Consider the following 17,367-nt stretch of genomic DNA (forward strand, 5'->3'; position numbering starts at 1 on the left):
AGTGGGTTGTCATGCTCTCCTCCAGGGGATCTTCCCAACTCGGGGAATGAACTCAAGTCTCTTGCGTTGCAGGTGGATTCTTTACCTCTGAGCCACTGGGGAAGCCCAGTTAATGGACTGCTGCTTCCATTTCGCAGACCTGACAGGTGTGCATCAGACAGAACTGATGGAGGTGGAATCCAGGCTGCATGTCTCCATCCTTGTCCGTATCACACAGACGGGCTTCCCATCGCCCCACCTGTAACCCAGAGCTAAGGAACAGAACAAAGCGGGCAAGCGTTCCCTCATGAGGTCCTTCCGGACACTGTCTGCTCTGAAGTACAAAGAATGGCATTGGGGCAGAGGGTCTTGACTGTCCACTGTCAAGTATGTGAGCTCTCCAGGTTGACCCAGCCCATCAATCAAAGGGAACAGCTCATGTATGAAGGGAGATGACAATTGGGAAATGGGGCCCCCCATAAGAGAAGCATAGAGAAGCATGGCTGGTGCAGGGGGTGGCTGTGTCCTGAAGCCAGAGCAGAAGCAATCACAGGATGAGAAACTGGGACATCTAGAGCTGAAAACACTGGGCATCTGAGGGGCTAGACAGCCTGAAGCTTGGAGTGAGAGGAAAGAAGCCGGCCCTAGTCCGGCAGGTTGAGCACAGCTGACCAAGGAGGGGAGGACTCTGTTCCGTGGCCCCGCTGCCCCAGCCCAGAGGAGCGGCTGGTATTAGGGAGGCAGAGAGGAGCGACAGGAGCACTGGGCAGGGCGGGGGCCTCCACCAGCTACAACGGCAGGATGTACAGGATGCTTTGAGACCCGATGCTATCAGGACCTTGGTGGGAAGAGCCCCTGCCACATGTGGCAGGGCCACTGCCCGGGTTCTCCCAGCTCTGCTCAACGTGGCTTCTGCAATTGTGCATAACCACCAAAAGCCTTACCTGGGCACGTGATGTGAGAGAAAGCTCACATAACGCGAGGCCCGGAGCTCTCGCAGGAAAGCGGACCTGCTAGAGATGCCTTGCTAGTGTGGAATTACCCAGAAAAGTTGCTACACCCTGACTGCTTCCCACCCCATCATCAGGTTCCCTGTTCCCCAAGGTCTCAGTTGAGTCTAGGGGCTGCATGGGGCATGTGTGTCTCCGCATTCACTAATGAGGAAACAAACTCTGCCTTTGAGAGATGACAGGGCTCTGTAGGCGGGGGAGGATGGACAGGAAGGGAGGGAGGATCACCCAAGCCCCACAGCTGCCTCCCAGGCTATCTTGAGCTTCCACTGAGCCACTTCCCTGTCCTTCCAGAAAGTGGGGGACCCAAGAGCCCCCACAGATTCTTTGCACAAATCGCAGGAGGCGGCCATGTCACTGGTGGCAACAGCTCCCTCTACTCTGAATCTGTATGTGGTGGGGGCGGGGAGCAGCTCATCAAGGGACCCCCCCCCCCACCAAGGGGACACATCTTCTTCCCATCCGCCCAGCCCTTCACCCACCCACAGAGGCTGGCTCTAATCCAAATATCAGCAGTCCCCCTAGGGCTTCTGCTGCTGGAAACCGTTGTGAGGGACCTGTGCAGACCCAGTGTCTACTGGGGAAACCAAGTGGGACCCAAGCTACAGAGCCTCCTCATTTGCAAAGGAAAGGACACGGTTTTCATTCACTGAGCACCTATTCTGCATGGGCACTGTACTAGGCTCTGGGCGAACTGGGAACACTCTGCATTCACGGACCACCCATGGCAACAGGGAAGCCGTGAACCACATTAATGCAACAGCGTGTGGGGAGTGCGGGAAGCCAGGGGAGCCTCCCTGGGGAATCCATCCAGGAGCCACCATTCAGGAGGGGCTGAGCTTTCCTGAGACACAGCCACATCTGGGGCGTGACGAGGCCACACCAAAGTGCAGCAGCTCCACTGCCTTAACCCAGGGGAAAGAACGGAGCATGAAGCAAACTCTCAAATGTTTAACAGGAAATCTATGCGGTGTTAAGATCCTTAACTGGCCTCATGGGCTGTATTGGTAAGAAGTCTTCAGGAAAAACCTTACCTGGGACCCAAGACCCCTAAAGCAAATCCATTTTGTATTGAAAGTATATGTTTTTTGGTTAGCAAACTATCCCCTAAAGTAGCCTGTAAGCCTTCAAAATAAAGCTAACTGTTGCAAGTCGATTATAACATAGTACTTTTCATTTAGGCAGCCATGCTATATGTAAAATATTAGAATTGCTTCGTAGCACTTTATATTTTTTTAGTTTATTTTTTTGAAGTACAGTAGATTTATGATGTTGGATTAATTTCTACTTTACAGCAAAGTGATTTAGTTATACATGTATATATTCTTTTTCATATTCTTTTCCATTATGGTTTATCACAGGATACTGAATATAGTTCCCTGTGCTATACAGGGTAGCACTTTATTTCTAAATAGGGTGGGACAGGGACCTGTACCTGATCAGTGAGCATCAAACTAACACCAGTTGGGCTGATGGCGCAGGCTGGGTGGTATCTCCAGGTAGCCTAGGGCACTTGGACATAACACCTCCTGGGTCCTGCTGATGGCAGATCTGGTGATGAACATTCCCTCATACCTCTGACTGGACGAGGAAGGGCCTCTTTCCTTCTGGGACCCACAGGCTGCCAACCAACTAGAGCTCCTTTTCCACCCTCCAATGAACTGAGCTTTCTCCGCAGGGGCGCCATCCCAAAGCCTCGCCCTAGAAGTGAGGTCCCAGAGCTCCTAGCATCCCTTTCACTTAAGGGCCTACCCCCACTTCCCCCCGGGCCTTGGGAGAGTTGAAGGCAGTAGTAAAGCTGACTGGTGGTCAGTCAGAATGGCCATCATCAAAAAGTCTACAAACAATAAATGCTAGAGAGGGTGTGGAGAAAAGGGAACCTTCCCACACTGTTGGCAGGAATATAAACTGGTGCAGCCACTATGGAAAACAGTAGGAAGTCTTCTTAAAGAACCAAAAATAGAGCTACCATGTGATTTAGAAATTCCAGTCCTGGGTATATATCCAGAAAAAAATTGAAACACTAACTTGAAAAGATTACAATCGTCAAGACACAGATACAAACCAAGTCTCCATCTACAGATGAGTGGATAAAGGAAATGTGGTATATACACATATACATGTATTTTATATATATATGTATACACACATACATATATATATACAATGGAATATTACTCAGCCATAAAAATAATGAAATAATGCTATTTGCAGTAACATGATGGACCTAATATCATACTAAGTGAAGTAAGTCAGACAAAGTAGAACAAATATTATATATCACTTATATGTGGAAACTTAAAAAATAATATAAATGAATTAATATACAAAACAGAAATGGACTCACAGACATAGATAACAAACTTATGCTTACCAAAGGGAAAAGGGTGGTGAGGAGAGAGAAATTAGGAGTTCGGGGTTAACAAATACAAACTATTTTACATAAAATAGATAAGCAATAACGATTTACTGTATAGTACAGGAAACTATATTTAATATCTTGTAATAACCTATAATAGAAAAAAATCTGAAAATATATATATAATTGAATCATTTTGCCTTACACCTGAACTAATACAATCTTGTAAATCAACTATACTTTATTTTTTTAAAAAAATCTCAACTTGTGTTACTCCATACTTGTAAGTCATGTTCCTATAAAGAAGATTAATCCAGTTGCATTTATAGAGGTCAAATACTAACCCTTAATCAGACTACTACCGAGACCAAGGTGTGAGTATGTGTTTTCTCTCCAGTAGCTCACCGCAGTGGACTGAATGGTTGTGGCCCCTTCAGATTTAGATGTTGAAACGCCACACCACACTGTGGTAGTTTTAGGATGTCGGACTGTAGGTTATAATTCAGTTCAGTTCAGTCGCTCAGTCGTGTCTGACCCTTAGGGTTAGTTAAATAAGATCGGGGTTTCCCTGGTGGCTCAGACTGTAAAGAATCTGCCTGCAATGCAGGAGACCCAGATTCAATCCCTGGGTCAGGAGGATCCCCTAGAAAAGGGAATGGCAATCCACTGAAGTATTCTTGCCTAGAAAATTCCATGGACAGAGGTGCATGGCAGGCTATAGTCCATGGGGTCACAAAAGAGTCAGACACAACTGAGCGACTAACACACACACACACACACACAACACACACACACACACACACACACACACACAGGTAAGGTCATGAGGGTGGGGCCCTCATGAATGGAATTGAAGTGTTAGTAGCTCAGTCATGTCCGACTCTTTGTGACCCCATGGACTGCTAGCCCATCAGGCTCCTCTGTCCACAGGATTAGGATTAATGCCTTTACAAGAGTCACGACTGGGAGCCTGCCTCCCCTCTGCTCTTGCCATGTAAGGACACAATGAGAAGTCCACAATCTGTAGCCCAGAAGGAGATCTCACCAGAACCCAAGAGTGCTGCACCAATCTCAGACTTCTAGCCTCCAGAACTGTGAGAAAATAAATGTCTGTGTTTTATAAGCCACCTGGTCTCTGGTATTTGCGAGCGCAGCCCAAATAGACTAAGACATTCATCTTCCTTTATACTTCATTCCCACAGTCAGTGCGCGAGAGTCAGCTCCGTCCCCAAGTGCCCATCAGGACGCTGGGCTATAGCATCTATTTTCTCACCAATAACAAAGATCCTCCTGTTCCACTGTGAGCAAAACTAACCTGAACCTCATCTCCCCTCAGGTAAGAATTCGCCGCAGCAAGAACTTTCCTTTCTTTTCCTTTCCCTTGGGCAATGCTGACTTGCAATGTAGCAATTTCTCCATCTGCAAGTGGGGAAGAAAGAACTCCATCCCTTGCAGCTCATCCCAGCACCTATCTCAGAAGGGTGGGGAGCAGCTCCTCTCCTGCAGGTGGTCCCCGGAGGCAGCTTAATCTGTAGCAGGCCTTTTCTCCAAGAAATCCACCCACATTTCTCATCTTGCAGCAGCTTTGGGCTGTAAGAAATGACTCGTCATTTCTCACGGACATCTTGTTTCCTAAAGTAGGAACACCCCAGAGTAACCCCCAGATTGTGTATCAATAGAGAAAGGCAGAAACCCTTTTGGCCCACAACTTTAATCAATTTCTGTCCCTCCATGGTGCCCTGGGACCAGCGTAAATGCTGTTGAAAGAGATTTCAGACTCCCTGATTGCTCCAGTGAGACAGGCCAGGATTTCAGGAAACAATAAACAACAAGAAAGAGATGAAAAGTTAATGAATACCCCCTTAAGGATAAAAGTTCACAAAACTGCAAAGAAGGGGAGAAAAGATGCAGGCAGGTTGTCATGGAGCATCACCGATGACCAAAACCCTGGGTCAGACCAACACACAGCACAGCCACTGAAAAAGAAGGAGATAGAAGTAAGTTCAGGGGTCCTCTGGGAGCTGGTGTGATTGCACCAGCAATGTTCTCCAGCTTCACATGGGTGTGACTTGCTCTAGCTCCTTCCCCAGGAAGTGCCTCACTCCATAAGAGGAAGCAAGGAAGCCCTTTACTAAGTCACTGCTCCCCAGTCAGAGCCCCACGGAAACATGTTTTAGGAAAAGCTTAGCCCCACAAAGCAAAGCAAAGCAAAGCAAAATGAAGTCGCTCAGTCGTGTCTGACTCTTTGCAACCCCATGGACTGTAGCCTACCAGGCTCCTCCCTCCATGGGATTCTCCAGGCAAGAGTACTGGAGTGGGTTGCCATTTCCTTCTCCAGGGGATCTTCCCAACCCAGGGATCAAACCCCGGTCTCCTGAATTCCAGGCAGACGCTTTAACCTCTGAGCCACCAGGGAAGCCCTTAGCCCCACAGGGACTTCCAAAAAATTCAGGTTCAACTCAATCGAGCTTAATGTGCTTCTAGGAAGGCCTTCCCTAGATCACTGGAAAGGGATCAGCAACACTGCCATTCTAGGGCAGAATAGAAGTGGTTGTACCCAGACAACTAGGCAGGACCAGGAATAAGCCGGTGCTCTAGCTCTTCTGCCTAAGAAGCAGGTCAAGTGCAATGCCCCACCCCTGAATCCTCAGGACATGCCCACATCTGCATCTCCACAGGCCAGTAAAGGCCCTGCTGTTTAGGCTGCAGCCCTCCACAGGGGAAGGGCATGGTGTTCTCTGCGTAATTGACGGGCCTTGTACGCAATAATTTACACCCATTTATTTTGCATCTGCTCTTGTTGCTGTTCACTCAGCTGTGTCCAACTCTTTTTGACCCCATGGACTGCAGCACGCCAGGCTTCCCTGTCCATCACCAACTCCCAGAGTTTGCTCAGATTCGCATCCATTGAGCTGGTGATGCCATCCAACTATCTCATCCTCTGATGCCCCCTTCTCCTCCTGTCCTCAATCTTTCCCCGCATCAGGGTCTTTTCCAATGAGTTGGCTCTTCGCATCAGGTGGCCAAAGTATTGGAACTTCAGCATCTACTCTACCTTGCTGCAATTTAATTCTTTGTTTCTGATTTCCTTCTATATGTCAATCAAAGACCTTCTGCCTGAGAAGTTAGGCGTTTTAAACTGTACCCACCACCCCCAATTTCATCCAAATTAATAAGAGCTTGCATCCTTGAAATGATCTGAGATATAATTGATGACAATCATACTCCTCCCAGAAATGCCTGTCACAGAACAAGCATTGTTTCCACCAAGAAATAAGATAAGCCAGTGCGAATAAACAGCGCTTGGCAGCAATACCATCCAAGAATTTTCAAGTACCACAAGCAAGCAGTTTACCAAAACTACTTACTTCAGCCAGAGAGAGCTGGACAATGCCATTCTGGTCCTTGTCCAGAAGTCTGAACAATTCTAGAAAGCCAGAGAAGGAATGAAGTCAGATAAGGACGCTCCTGGACTTTGGAACAGCCGGAGAGCTGCCTCTGTCCACCCCACACCCACCTGGCACCCTCCCTCCATCTCCCACACCCTCTCCAGCTTCCAACTGGCTTCAGGGACCCCGGAAGTCTAGATCTGGACCCAGTGCCCAGAGCAATGGGCTTTTGGCAGCAGATGTCCACTCGCCCAATTAGACAAACTTCCAGTTGTGAGCAGAGAAGTTCCTTTTGCCATCTGCACACCCAGAGCTCTAGAAACTTGGAATTCTTTCAACAGGGGTGGGGGCTGGGGTCATGGAACAGGGGTGGTTGCCCCATGTGTGAGTAATCCAGATGCGAAGCTTCGCCTCTGGCTGCCTGACCTTTCCCCAAACTCCCTCCCTTTATAGGATATATTAGCATAAGCATGGGGCTTTCTCGATGGCTGGGTGGGTAAAGAATCTGCCTGCAATGCAGGAGATGAAGGTTTGATTCCTGCGTCAGGAAGATCCCCTGGAGGAGGAAACGGCAAGCCACTCCAGTATTCTTGCCTGAAAAGTCTCAAGGACAAAGGAGCCTGGTGGGCTACAGTCCATGGGGTCGCAGAGTCAGACACAGCTGAAGGGCTAAGCACAGCATTACAGCATAAGCCCAAGCGGGAAGAAGACTATCCACAGCCTCCCAGAAGGAGACCCCTATTCCCTCTCTGGGAGGTGATACCTGCTCTCATGATTCCCATCGATGCGAACAGATACCAAAAGCTTAAGGACCGTTGCAGGACTCACTCATTTGTTGCAGTGACTGCACACAATAGGTGCACAAAAATCTCCCAGAGAAGGCAACACCTTGGGCATGGCCAGCTTCCTCAGCCCCTTCAGTTTCTGCTGCCCCTCCCCCAAGGATGCCACAATTACCTAAGCCTTCCTGGTTCTGCCTTCTGGCCCTGCCCCCTGCTCCTTCCTATACCTCAGGAGAAGTGGGATGGGTCAGGGTGGGGGTGAGGGGGCTTCCTTGGTGGATCAGATGGTAAAGAAACTGCCTGCAATGTAGGAGACCCCGATTTGATCCCTGAGTTGAGAAGAACCCCTGGAGAAGAAACGGGCAACCCATTCCAGTATTTTTGCCTAGAAAATCCCATGGACAGAGGAGTATGGTGGGCTACAGTCCATGGGGTCGCAAAAAGTCAGACACCACTGAGCAACTAACACTTTCACTTAAAGGAGAATGTGACTCACTGAAGAGGGTCTCCAGGCGGATCATACAAGCAATGAAGCTGTCAAAGTCCATGGTGAGCTGGCTGCATGCATACCGCATGGCGATGGTCTGCTGGACCTGGTCACTGAGGGTGAAACCTGTGGGCAGAGGGGGGCCAGGGTCATAGATGGAATGAGGGCCTCAGTTCTATCTCCAACAGAATTCAGGGCTAACTCTCGCCTGATGCTGCCCCCTTCAAAGGATTCCAGAGGATTCTGGTCATCAAATCAGCTTCCTTTTAGAAAATCCTCAACAGGATAAACCCCACTCCCTGGTCCAAAAATAGGCCTGGAGCTCCAGCACTAACTTAGCTTTGCATCACATGGACCATGGCAAAAAAAAAAAAAAAAAAAACAGGGACGGTGAAGGGACTGCCTCTCCTGCCCATCCCCTTCACAGCCCAGTCCTGTGAGTCACCTTCCCAGGAACAGGCAAAGTCCTTGGAAAAAGTCTAAAGAATCCAGCAACATTCCCTGCTCCCCAGATAAGGAAGGTACTCAACACATCTTTGTTATCACACAGACATCCAGCACAAGATAATTACCACTGATGGTCATTAGCAACCACCACTATATTAAGCACGTTTTCAATGAGCACATCCCGGTCTCGGGATCTTCCCTGAGGGATGTGTCCTCACCTGCCTTCTTGAGGGCTGTCCTCATCTCATGGGCATCGATAGTCCCCGAGTGGTTATGATCGGTCTCCCGAAAGATCTCCTAAAGCAGGAGAAAAATTCCAGGTGAAAACAACTGTTTGCAGCCCCTGCAGAACCATCTCCCTCTACCCCACTGCTTCCTCAAGAGGCCAGGGACACCCTCAGAGGTTTCACTGATTCCTCCCAAGAAGTCTCCAGAACAAAAATAGGAGCTTGTGCTGAGAGCCAGTGGTAGTCCTTGTGCTCTGTGAACAGTGGGACTTCCGCTGGTGGCACTGGTGCAGGGGCCTGCTTAGTCCTTCCTGGACAGTGTGCCCAGGTCTGGTGTTCTCTTTGACCATGATGAAGGATCTGGTTAGACCAGTGCAGGAAACTGATCAGGAATGGGTGTCAGGAAGGGCAAGGTGCTAGAAAGAGAACAGAGGAGAGTGACCAGAGCCCAGAGGTTACCCAACAGGGAGAAAAGGGTTACCAGATACTTCTGGATCTTCAACCAGAGAGTCTTGAATTCCACCAGTTCCAGGGAGCCTGTCCCATTGCTCTAGGCGGGTTAAGGCCAACACGATCAAGCCCAGTTTCCACATGCTTTATGGATCACATTCTCTGTGACCTTGCACAGTGAGTGTCTTAAGACCTCAGTGAACATCCATGTCTGCAGTAAGCAGGGCCCTGGGGGTCATGGTGGGAAGGATTGGTGGGAGACAAGTTCAAATAAAGATTAAAGAAGTCAAACGCTCACAAAGGCCCTTGTTTGAGGTCAGGCACAGAGCTAGGGGCTAAGGGCAAGTCAGGAGCCTAACCCTCCTACAATATCATTCATTTAGTGTTCAGCATCCTCATCACCGTGGGATTTTGAGAGGGTGGAGCTAAATAATCTGTAGTAAATTCTCTTCCAGATTTAAATGTCTGCCATTGATATTAGAGTTGATGGCAAAATGGTACCAGAAGAATCCTCAGGAGCATGGGATTGGGATTCTTAGCCACACACAGTCTACACATATTTGTCTGGTGCTTTGAAGAGGCTCTGAGCTTCTCACCATTGATTCCCAGGGATCCTGGGACATGGTCCCAGCAGGACAGCTGGCTCAGCCAAAATGGACCAGGGGTTCTGTGCAATCCTCTGTGTCCAGTGAATACTGATTAAGCACTGGGCTAGACCTGGGGGGGGTGCTTTTGAACTCTTTGTGAAGTTCAGTCTCTTTGAAACTACCCTTTTCTCAGCCATCCCAATTAATCAATAGACACCAGTGTGTTACAACTCAGGTGTTAAAATTCTGAAACAGACCATCATTCTCACCCCCTTCAACTAGCCAAACAAAAAGTCATGTTTGCACTCAAGACTGTAAACCTCACCCTTTAAGAAAGTCTGTGTCTTTTATCTCCACAATCTATGCTGAGTGTCGGATGCACCACAACCTTCCAATCCTCACTAATGTCTACCAACATACCTGAGGATAGTAATCCGCAAAGAGGGCTAACACTATGGTCTAGCCAGACCTGTGTATACTTGTATCTCATTTCAGCCTCACAAAACTACAGGAGCTACATTCTGTTATCCCATTTTCCAGGAGAAGACATGAGGTTCACAGTATTCAATAACTGTAGTAGGGCCAGAACTTGGATCTCCTGTCTGTTCCAAAGCACTGTCTCAGAGCACTAACATATCCTCAATTCCAGATGAAGCTGCCGACTCCCAGGCCTTGTCCCAAATGCCCTGAATCAGCATCTCCAGGAGCAAGACCCAGGCAACTGGATTTTTAAAACTCCATGATTTTTCAGTGCTGATACATGCTACCCTGGACTACATGCTATACGATTCTATTAACATGAAAATATCCGGAATAGGCAAATCTATAGAGACAGAAAGTGATGGTAGGGCAGAGGGTTTGGGGTTGTTGAGCGGAAAGGTGAATGACTGCAAATATGGGTGCAGAGTTCCTTTCAGGGGTGATAAAAAGCTCTAAAATGGATGGTGGTGTTTGCACAACTCTGTGAATATACTAAAAAAAAACATGAAGTTGTATCCTTTAAATGGGTACATGGGATGGTATGTGAATTATGTCTCGATATCGATAGCTCAACAGGTAAAGAATCCACCTGCAGTTCAGGAGACACAGGAGACATGGGTTCCATCCCTGAATCGGGAAGCTCCCCTGGAAGAGGAAATCACTTCCCACTCCAGTATTCTTGCCTGAAGAAATCTCATGGACAGAGGAGCTTGGTGGGCTACAGTCCAAAGGGTTGCAGAGTCAGACGCCACTGAATGACTGAGCAAAAATACGCAAAAAGCTACACAAGGTTCCATGGGGCTTCCCTTGTGCCTCAGATGGTAAAGAATCCACCTGCAGTGTGGAAGACCTGGGTTCGATCCCTGGGTTGGGAAGATCCCCTGGAGAAGGAAATGGCTACCCACTCCAGTATTCTGGCCTGGAGAATCCCATGGACTGTATAGTCCCTGGGGTCGCAAAGAGTCAGACACAACTGAGCAACTTTCACCATGGGCAGTTCTGCTGTATTTTCTGGTTCAAAACCACTGCCCCCAAAGCATCTAAATGGTGAAACAGACGCTCTTGAAGAATGATTGAGTCACAGTCCTCTTAGAGCCATGAAAATGCAAACACCCCTGGGAATAATGTTTGAGGGACCACAAGGTCACCCTCAAACCTAAATGATAAGTTCACAGGCAAGTTTAAGAAGAATGACTCAGAAATCAATGACTGTTTGCAAAAAATGAATCAACAGTTAACAGTTCTTCATGGCCCATGGCTTCTTAAACATGGACCTCACTGAAGGACCACACTGGCCTCAAAGAAGGCCACAGGGCTGGGCAGGCCCAGCATCTGAAAGTCCAGGACCACAAGGATAGAACCAGCTCTCCATGGTTGACACCCCCAGTAGAGGTCAGCACACTCAAGCCGGCTGTCCAAGCCCTCTGTGCCTGGCCAGGGGGCAAGTACAACTCACTCCTCCCACCCCAGAGGTCATCATATCTCATCATAGATGAAGCCCCCAGAGCTGAAGTACATTCTCCAAAGCTCCAGTTTACAAAGAAATCGCCTTCACCAGCAGCACCATGGGACAGGGTAACCTGGACCCACCCAAGACCAAGTTTCAAGGAAGGGGTGCCCTGCCCTTCCCCACTCTGCGCTCAAGGTTTTCCTTCCATCTAGAATGCCCTAACCTTCTCCATTCCTCCCCAAATCTCTTTCTCATTCTTCAACATAGAACAAGGGTCAAATCAGGTCAGAGCAAACAAACAGGTTTATCCTGTGTGATCAAATTCTCAACAATTGGTGTCAAGGATGGGAGACAGAGACAGATGGGGATGGAGAGAGCCAGGGAGAGGAAGGAGAGGAACCGAGCCCTGTGGGAGGAATGCCGTGATAAGTGGAAGGCCACAAATGCCATTTTTGCTATCTCTGAATTATTGATATGTATACGGAACTCAGCATGGTGCTCAGTGATGACCTAGAGGGGTGGGATCGGGGTAGGGTGGATGTTCAAAAGGGACGGGATATATATGCAATTATGACTGATTCACATTATTATACAGCTGAAACCAACACAACATTGGAAAGCAATTATGCCACAATAAAAAAATTAAGTTCTTGGTGAAAATGAAAAAAAAAAATGTGAAACACCAAAAAAAAAGAGGATTTTAAACAAGTCATTTAAACATGGCACACCTCAGTTTTTTCACCTGTGAAACAGAGAGCATCTCAGGCTTACTGAAGAGCAAAAATGAGATGACATTTTTCTTTCCAGCTCAGGCATGTAGCTGCCATATGCTCAGAAAATGCTGGTTCCCTTCTCTCTCTTTCCCCTGCCTCCATCTCAGGTGGAGGAGTCAAGAAAACCAGGATCAAAGTAAAAATAATGTGACATTTAAAGGATACATCCATCAGGCTGATCATCTCTCTGCAAGTGTTGATGTCAAATCCATCAAATTTGACGTCTGTTCCTAAATATTTAAATAGAAAGAGGTGGGGGGGGGGGGGCAGAGTCAGGATCATTTGAAGGCATGGGAAATAATCGCCCTGGTAGGAGGCCACCAAAGACACCAGCCAGAGTACAGAGCCGAACGTGAGCTTCACATAAACGAGTGAGCTTGGTGGCGGGCTCCTGGGAAGAGGCCCCCTGGAGTCCCAGAGGTGGATGCTGGCCTCGGGATTCAGGGTCAGAATCTCAGCTTTGCTACTCACAAGCCACGGACTTCAGCAAGCTAATATCTCTGAGCTGTGCTTTTCTGCTCCATCAATAAGAACAACAATAATACTCACCCCCAAAGCTAACATGATAAAATTAGATAATGTAAGTGAAGTTCTTAGCATGGTGCTTGGTCTATGACAAGTTCTTAATAAATCAGCTAACTTTTTATTGGCCAGGTATCGTTCGAAGCACTCTATTTTGTTTAGTCTCTGCATCAAGTCCAGCTCTTTTGAGACCCCTTGGGCTGCAGCCCAAGTAGCTCAGCAGAAAAGAATCTGCCTGCAATGCAGGAGTCTCAGGAGATATGGGTTTGATACCTGGATTGGAAAGATGGAAAGAGGGCATGATAACACACTCCAGTAGTCCTGCCTGGAGAATGCCATGGACGGAGGAGCCTGTGTCCGTAAGATCACAAAGAGTCAGACACGGCTGAAGTGACTTAGCATGCATGCATGGACTGCAGCCCTCCAGGCTTCACCATCCATGGACTTTCCCAGCCAAGAATACTGGAGTGGCTTGCCATTCCCTTCTCCAGGGGATCTTACGGACCCAGGGATTAAAGCTGCATCTCCTGCGTTGGCACGTGGATTCTTTACAACTGAGCCACCAGAGGAGCCCTCTAAGAACTGTACCCCATGTGGTAAATACCTTCATACCGATTTTATAGATAAGGAAACAGAGGCCCAGAGAGGTTAAATAATTTGCTGAAGATCACAGAACCCAGGCAGAGTTGGGATCTAAACACAGGCTATCTGGCTCCATAGCCCAAGATTTTAACCACAACACACAGCCTCTCAAATAGTAACTGTTAATGTTACTGCTAAATTGCAGGCATCTCTGGGATCTACAGCCATCCCCGGCTCCATGCTCAACTTGCTCACACTTGAAAGCCAAGGCAGGAAGACACCAAAGACCCTGCAGCCCTCTCCACTTCCCTGGGCTCTTTCTCTGCCAGGCAGGAGGAATAGCTGGAGCAGAGGGTGCGGAGGGCCTCCAAGCCTGGGCTCTCAACCTCAGAGAGGTGCTCAGCCCCAGGGTGGGCTCACATCCGGCTTTGCCCCTGTGCCCTTCACGCTCAGACCCTTTCTGGCTTCCATGGGTGAACATCCCCATCGCTCAACCAGCCTGAAGCCTTAATCTGGCCCATCCCCAAGCTGGGCAAGAAACCAGCTCCATGGATCTGCAGTTCATAGGAGAGGAACATGCTTTTCCTCAGCCTGGGTGCAGTTTGATCCTCTGCCAGCCCTCAGGACTTTAGCTAACGTCTAAAGACAGAGAACTGTTACGATCGAGGACAGGCAGAATCCTCCCCTCCACACGCCTTCCCCAGAGGGGCACTACAGAACAGGATTTTCAAGCTGCATAGCTTCCACAGTAGCAAGTTATTAATTTTGTGGGAGAATTTCATTTACATCACTCTCAGCCCAATTTCTTTCCTGCCAGGACTCAGGACTCTTTGCTGTAGGGCCAACTGGCCCCAGCATCAGCCCTGCTCTCACCCTGCCCACCACCCCTCTGCTCCAGCCTCTCCCACCTGCCAGACGCTCTCTTGGTACAGATGGAATAAGGGCCCTGGTCCCCATCTGCAGTGCCCCTGGCCCAGTGCCCACCCCCACCCTCACTGGCTCCCAACATCTCTCTTAGGCTCCCAGACTTCCTGAAAAGCCCCCAGGAAGAACTTACGTTTGGAAAACACTTCATTCAGAGCTGTTCTGAGTTCACTGGCCCTGATCTCAGAATCCTAGAAAGAGGAACCCGAATGCAAAGCATGTCAGACCTTAATGAGTGTTTCAAGACACAAAATGAACGTAGATTCAGACACCGGGTCCACTGACCCTATGATTTTTAAAAGGCTATGTTGGCTTTAAAAAAAAAAAATCGAATTCACAGCTTCTCTGGGGCCCCCACAGCCCAGTGAGAAGTGTATATTAATGGCATAGGCAGGGCACACTCATAGCAGAAGGCTGCACACAGGGTCTACTGCCTTTCTCAGACTTGCCCAACCCGAGACCAAGACGGGCAAGAAGCAGAAAAGGAGCTGGCGCTGACGGCCACGTGCCTGGGGTGGAGCACCCTCAAAACCTCACAACAGCACTGTCCTCGTGTTAGGGTGAAGGAAGCTCTGACTCTGTAAACTGCGGAGCACCATATGGGCTTCCCTGGTGACCCAGTCAGTAAAGAATTTGCCTGCAATGCAGGAGACCCAGGTTCAGTCCCTGGGCCAGGAAGATCCCCTGGAGAAGGCAATTCACTCCAGTATTCTTGCCTGGGAAATCCCATGGACAGAGGAGCCTGGAGGGCTATAGTCAATGGGGTCGCAAGAGTTGAACATGACTTAGCGACCAAACCACCACCAAACTCCATATACCTTTACCATGTAATTGCCATTTGCCTGCAATGTAATTGCTGGAGTTCACAGTCGCCAGTGGCAGAACTGGCATTCTAAACCTAAGTCTGTCTCACCCCAAAGCACTCACTCTCCCCACTGCATCTGTGGGAGCTGCCATTTCACATAAAGCCTACCTCATCCCGGAAGTAGAGATTTTGGGGACTAGGGTTCTTCACCTGCACGGGGCGGAGGATAAACACTGAGCATCAGGATTACTGGTCCCTTAACAACCAGCTGGAGGACAGACCTCAGGCAGGATGCCGAAAGAAGCTCAGAGACAGTGAGGCTTAGAGAAGGGGCCCCAGACTAAAATCTGGGTTCCAGTCATACCTACCCTGCTTATTCGCCATGGGACCTTAGCCAAGTCACTTCCCCTGGTGAGGTGTGGTCTTAACACTTGTCTGCACGGGGCCCCATTTCTCCCCTCTTCCACCAGCCAGGCCCAAGCTGCTCGACTAGAAATAATCGAGGTGGAAGCTGTGAGCTTGCCTGTGAGTGCAGCTGGCCTCATTCAGGCACAGAATGGTCAGTCTCAATAATAAGACCTGGGGACATCCTGAAAAGCCTCCAGGCCAAGAATGGGCTGTTGAGACCTTGATGGTCCTTCACAAGGCCTCATGCCCCAGCCAGCTCCTTAACTTCTCTGGGCCCGACCCTGCACCAGGGGATCAGTGACAGTGACTGATATTGCCCCGCGAGGCAAGAGAGAAAAGATAAGGTACATGAAGAACTACGCAAACAGGAGCTTTCATTTTGTTATCAGTCTTGACGTTCCAAATAAAATATGGTCCCTTGGAAGCTAAGGCAACAAGGTTTTGTTAGCACAAACATTGGTCTAAGTGTCTATCTAAAACATAAATTGCCTCAATTTTGCAAAGCCTTCTTTAATGGCTATATAAAGGAACTGTGTTCCCAAGTTTTATTTTCTGCCAGGGATTTTAAAGTATTTTCTTCTACTCCGTCCTTAAGTCTATAAAGTGGCTCAGAGCTTTCCAAGGGTGGAGAGCATTGTTTTTCTCCTTCTGTTACAGAATGAATGTTTGCATCCTCCAAAATTTGTATGTTGAAATCCAACCCCCAATAGTAAAGTATAGGAGGAGGGACCTTTGGGAGGTGATTAGGTCATGAGGGTGGAGCCCTCGTGAGTGGAATTAGTGCCTTTACAAAAGGGACCCCAGATGGATTCCTAATCCTCTTTCTGCCACATGAGACAGTGAGACGTGAGTCCGCAAGTTAGAAGACAGCCCTCCCCTTGGGGCCCAAGTCCTTCTGATCGAGGCCCAAAAAAAAAAAAAAAAAAAGAAGAAGACAGCCCTCCCCAGAATCTGACCAGGCCAACACCCTGATCTCAGACTGCAAGCCTCCAGAACTGTGAGAAATAAATTTCTGTTGTTCAAACGCTTTCCAGTCTGTGGTACCTTGTTATAGCAGTCCAAGATGATGGACGCCTTTCTAGGCCCTCTGGCAAACCTATTATCCTTCAAAGAGCAGTGCATTCGCTGTATTTATGGGGCCAGTTGTGACACTCGGAGTCCGGAGTCTGCTCTGACTTACAGCCCCTCAGGACCAGAATCACAATAAGCCAAGTCAGCAGGACGGGGCGGGAAGGAGCAGTGGGCACACCAGCTCCACAGGCCCCCGAGCGGCGCTGGCACCTGGGCCAAGCTTGACTTCCACAAGCCCAGCTCCGCCGGTGTCCCTGGGGGCAGGCGAGGCAGCAGGACATGAAGCACTTAGCCCAGGCCTGGTTGACTGAGCCGCTGGCCACCTGGGCTGGGCGATTCCTCTCATCTCTGAAGGATATAGGGAAGTTTAGCCTCTTGGTTTTCTAGTCAGGGCTCTGATCCGCCAGGGTCAGTTTACACACAGAAAGGCTTTTGGCAGGACCTGGAGATTCAAATTTTCTACTTTCTCAAAATGCAAGATGACACAGCAAGAAAACTGCCCGTGGTCAACCCCACAGTCCTCTCGTCAGCAGTGCAGGAAAGACCTCAGGCTTCAGACAGGAAGAGGCAACAGACAGACCTGGGAGGCCTGAGACCTGTGGCCCTTGCTACTCAAGGGGATGCAAAGGACAAAA

General features: G+C 48.8%; 1 protein-coding gene across 1 annotated transcript in view; it reads right to left on the minus strand.

Annotated features, from left to right (window-relative positions):
- Positions 1–5,040: 5,040 nt before the first annotated feature.
- Positions 5,041–17,367, minus strand: part of CAPN8 (calpain 8) — a 75,250-nt gene continuing 62,923 nt past the window's right edge. The window contains exons 15-21 of the mRNA XM_069545112.1: positions 14,582–14,639; positions 12,586–12,650; positions 9,162–9,230; positions 8,672–8,750; positions 8,016–8,132; positions 6,717–6,775; positions 5,041–5,324 (exon numbers count right to left, since the gene is read on the minus strand). Coding sequence (XP_069401213.1) covers positions 5,301–5,324; positions 6,717–6,775; positions 8,016–8,132; positions 8,672–8,750; positions 9,162–9,230; positions 12,586–12,650; positions 14,582–14,639 — 471 coding nt within the window. The 3' untranslated portion in view covers positions 5,041–5,300. The remainder of the gene's footprint in view (positions 5,325–6,716; positions 6,776–8,015; positions 8,133–8,671; positions 8,751–9,161; positions 9,231–12,585; positions 12,651–14,581; positions 14,640–17,367) is intronic.

This window comes from Ovis canadensis, chromosome 12 (genome assembly GCF_042477335.2).
Source record: "Ovis canadensis isolate MfBH-ARS-UI-01 breed Bighorn chromosome 12, ARS-UI_OviCan_v2, whole genome shotgun sequence".
Classification (NCBI taxonomy): Eukaryota; Metazoa; Chordata; class Mammalia; order Artiodactyla; family Bovidae; genus Ovis; species Ovis canadensis.